At 36.3% G+C, this 2,439-nt stretch overlaps 2 protein-coding genes across 2 annotated transcripts in view; one reads left to right on the top strand and one right to left on the bottom strand.

Moving 5' to 3' along the window:
- SARC_06303 (hypothetical protein) overlaps positions 1-428 on the bottom strand; it is a gene marked incomplete at its 3' end in the record, with an annotated part of 2,963 nt that extends 2,535 nt beyond the window's left edge. Inside the window, exon 1 of the mRNA XM_014299805.1 lies at positions 256-428. Coding sequence (XP_014155280.1) covers positions 256-319 — 64 coding nt within the window. The 5' untranslated portion in view covers positions 320-428. The remainder of the gene's footprint in view (positions 1-255) is intronic.
- A 1,585-nt stretch (positions 429-2,013) lies between these two features.
- SARC_06302 (hypothetical protein) lies at positions 2,014-2,243 on the top strand (the record flags this gene model as incomplete). Its single annotated transcript, XM_014299804.1, has 2 exons — positions 2,014-2,157; positions 2,211-2,243. The coding sequence occupies 2 exons, from the start codon at positions 2,014-2,016 to the stop codon at positions 2,241-2,243; spliced, it is 177 nt and encodes a 58-aa protein (XP_014155279.1).
- Positions 2,244-2,439: the final 196 nt, after the last annotated feature.

Here is a 2,439-nt window from a genome sequence, read left to right as displayed (position 1 = left end):
TATATATATTTATATATATATATATATAAATTTATACTCGGGTTCGATATTCATGTATTCTAAAACACATGACGTAAAGTATTTGAGCAAAGCTTCCTAAAGACATATTGGTAGAATTAGTATATGAATCCGAGAGCTAGATTGTATTTACGTATACATACATATGTACTGGATATCTGTATAAAAGCACTATTGGTAATATATTCATTTGTTTCTAAGTACACAATACTCTATGCCGTCGTATTTGAGGCTTACCTTCTTTCCAGGGCAGTGCACCGTGCTCCGCCGATGCGTTGCCTTTTAGTCCGTACAATCGCATGTTGAATGCACAATCCCTTCCAAAAATCCATGATATATACTTTTACGGTGGTCCAGTGTCTACAATAAGAGCCTAAATCACTATATGTCAGTTCGAGTCAGGTACAAATTAAAGACAAATTATGCTCTGGCGGCATGAGAATCGGTGCTTTCGAACTCTAGAGCTATTTGTACAGTCTAAAATAACTAATAATAAATAAAGTGAACTGCTTACAGATGTACAACTTCATATGCGGTTACAAAACATGTGCAATATATGTAGGTGTCTGGAGGTAGATATCAAGACTGCAGTCGTTGATATAATTAAGAAACAATTTGGATTAAAGAAACTTCCTGTGTATCATTATAACCTGTTAGCTTGTTAAATAGTACATACTACATAGGCTCACACCCTTAAATAACATTGAGCGCAGGGCACTGTCTCACAACTTGAAAATGAGACTCTCTTGTGCTATCTTGGTAAACATAACTGTTCCGTCTGGTATCATAGCCCTCTAAAAAGACAATGGTTCAGTTGTATTCTTAGTAAATCAATATTGAGATCAACTGAAAAAGCTGATGGTGGTAATCGACTCAGGGCTCTTGGTGGTAACAATAAAATTATTAGCTTCAACAGTGTTACTTTGTACAGTATGTTTTTAGAAATAGTTTATACATAAATGTTAATTGCAAACATTTATCCCGGTTTTTACAATTTTATATATATTTAGAAAATGAGCACAATAGGAGCAGACAAGGTTATGAGCAGACTTATTAGTGTCTTATTAGTTATTATATATATTAGAGTTTAGACTTTAGACTATGTACATAAAATAGACGCCGGACGGAGAGTGAGACTAAGGATCTCTATAAAATGCGTTTCATTGGCAGTTATATTTTTCAAATTTCTATTTAATTGGCAGTTAGATGACTCGAATTTTCCGTATTGACGAGTAATAACTAATAAAGATACTGGCTCGCCTAGAGAGAAAATGAAGTACATACCCGAAAATAAAATACACGTCCAGACTCCAGAGTCCAGACTCGCTGACCCTTCATTAAGGGTCCATAGACCATTAAGAGTTCATTTTTATAAGTAATATATGTACTCTATAATGCCAGGAAGGTCTGTTAGATATTGATGATTGGATGGCACTTTTGAGCTGCAAACGTGGGGCTATATATATTGACCCAGCACTGATACAAACAGGAAATCTGGAATCTTTAAAACGTTTAAACGAATAGAACGATTGGGATGAGATAAGAATTCATATATTACTCGTTAATATTGATTTAGTGATATACCACTGAACTCGCCACCCATCCGCGCCCGGCGGTCTGCTCCGCTCAAATACTTTTAAAATATTTACTAGTTGACCTGAGAGTTGACTATATCCGATATCGGACCTTTTTAGGAGTTTATGAGTCCATGACTATGTATCAGTATCACTACTCTCTCAGCCCTCTGTCATCTTCAGGAGGTTATGATTTGTGACGTTGTATTTTTGTATTTTTGTAACCAATTGAAACTTGTGACCGACGTTTTGTCCAACAAGTTTTCAATACACAATGCTCTGCAAAGACACGGTGGCCTGCATAAATAAATACAACAGTGTTCGACTTGCTAGGCACCGCTGCCACTATAGTGCTATAAAAAAAATTACATACTAAAGTGCACAGCGTCAACGTACGATAGTCATTCACGAAGTCGGCACTATGTTCAGAAACTATGCGCTGTCGAGGCGGGTGACATTGGCCGGCATCGCTAAAGGATCGCGCCACATCAGAAATCTGGCCACAATTGATCAGCGTGCCAGTATCATCCGTACAGAAGTGGACAAGCACGACGAAAATTATAAGGTTAGTAGTGATGATCTTTCGCCTAGTTGATGAAAACGTACGCTTATAGATAGTTCAAGATGCTGAACAATGCTCATGGTTTCTGATTAGGTGCAGAATTGGATCCTGTCGTGTATTTGAATTCAGAGATGATTATTGCAAATTTTTGCATATATTCGTTCCTGCACATAAAAAACACAGACACGTACACGTTAGTATATCCAATCGCTATCATAAACAGATATTCATAATTGTACGGACATCAAAATTATCAAGTTATATGTAAATTATATATATTTTACA

This window comes from Sphaeroforma arctica (genome assembly GCF_001186125.1).
Source record: "Sphaeroforma arctica JP610 unplaced genomic scaffold supercont1.443, whole genome shotgun sequence".
Taxonomy (NCBI): domain Eukaryota; class Ichthyosporea; order Ichthyophonida; genus Sphaeroforma; species Sphaeroforma arctica.
Note: the sequence above shows the minus strand (reverse complement) of the source record. Positions and strands in the feature narration are given on the sequence as shown.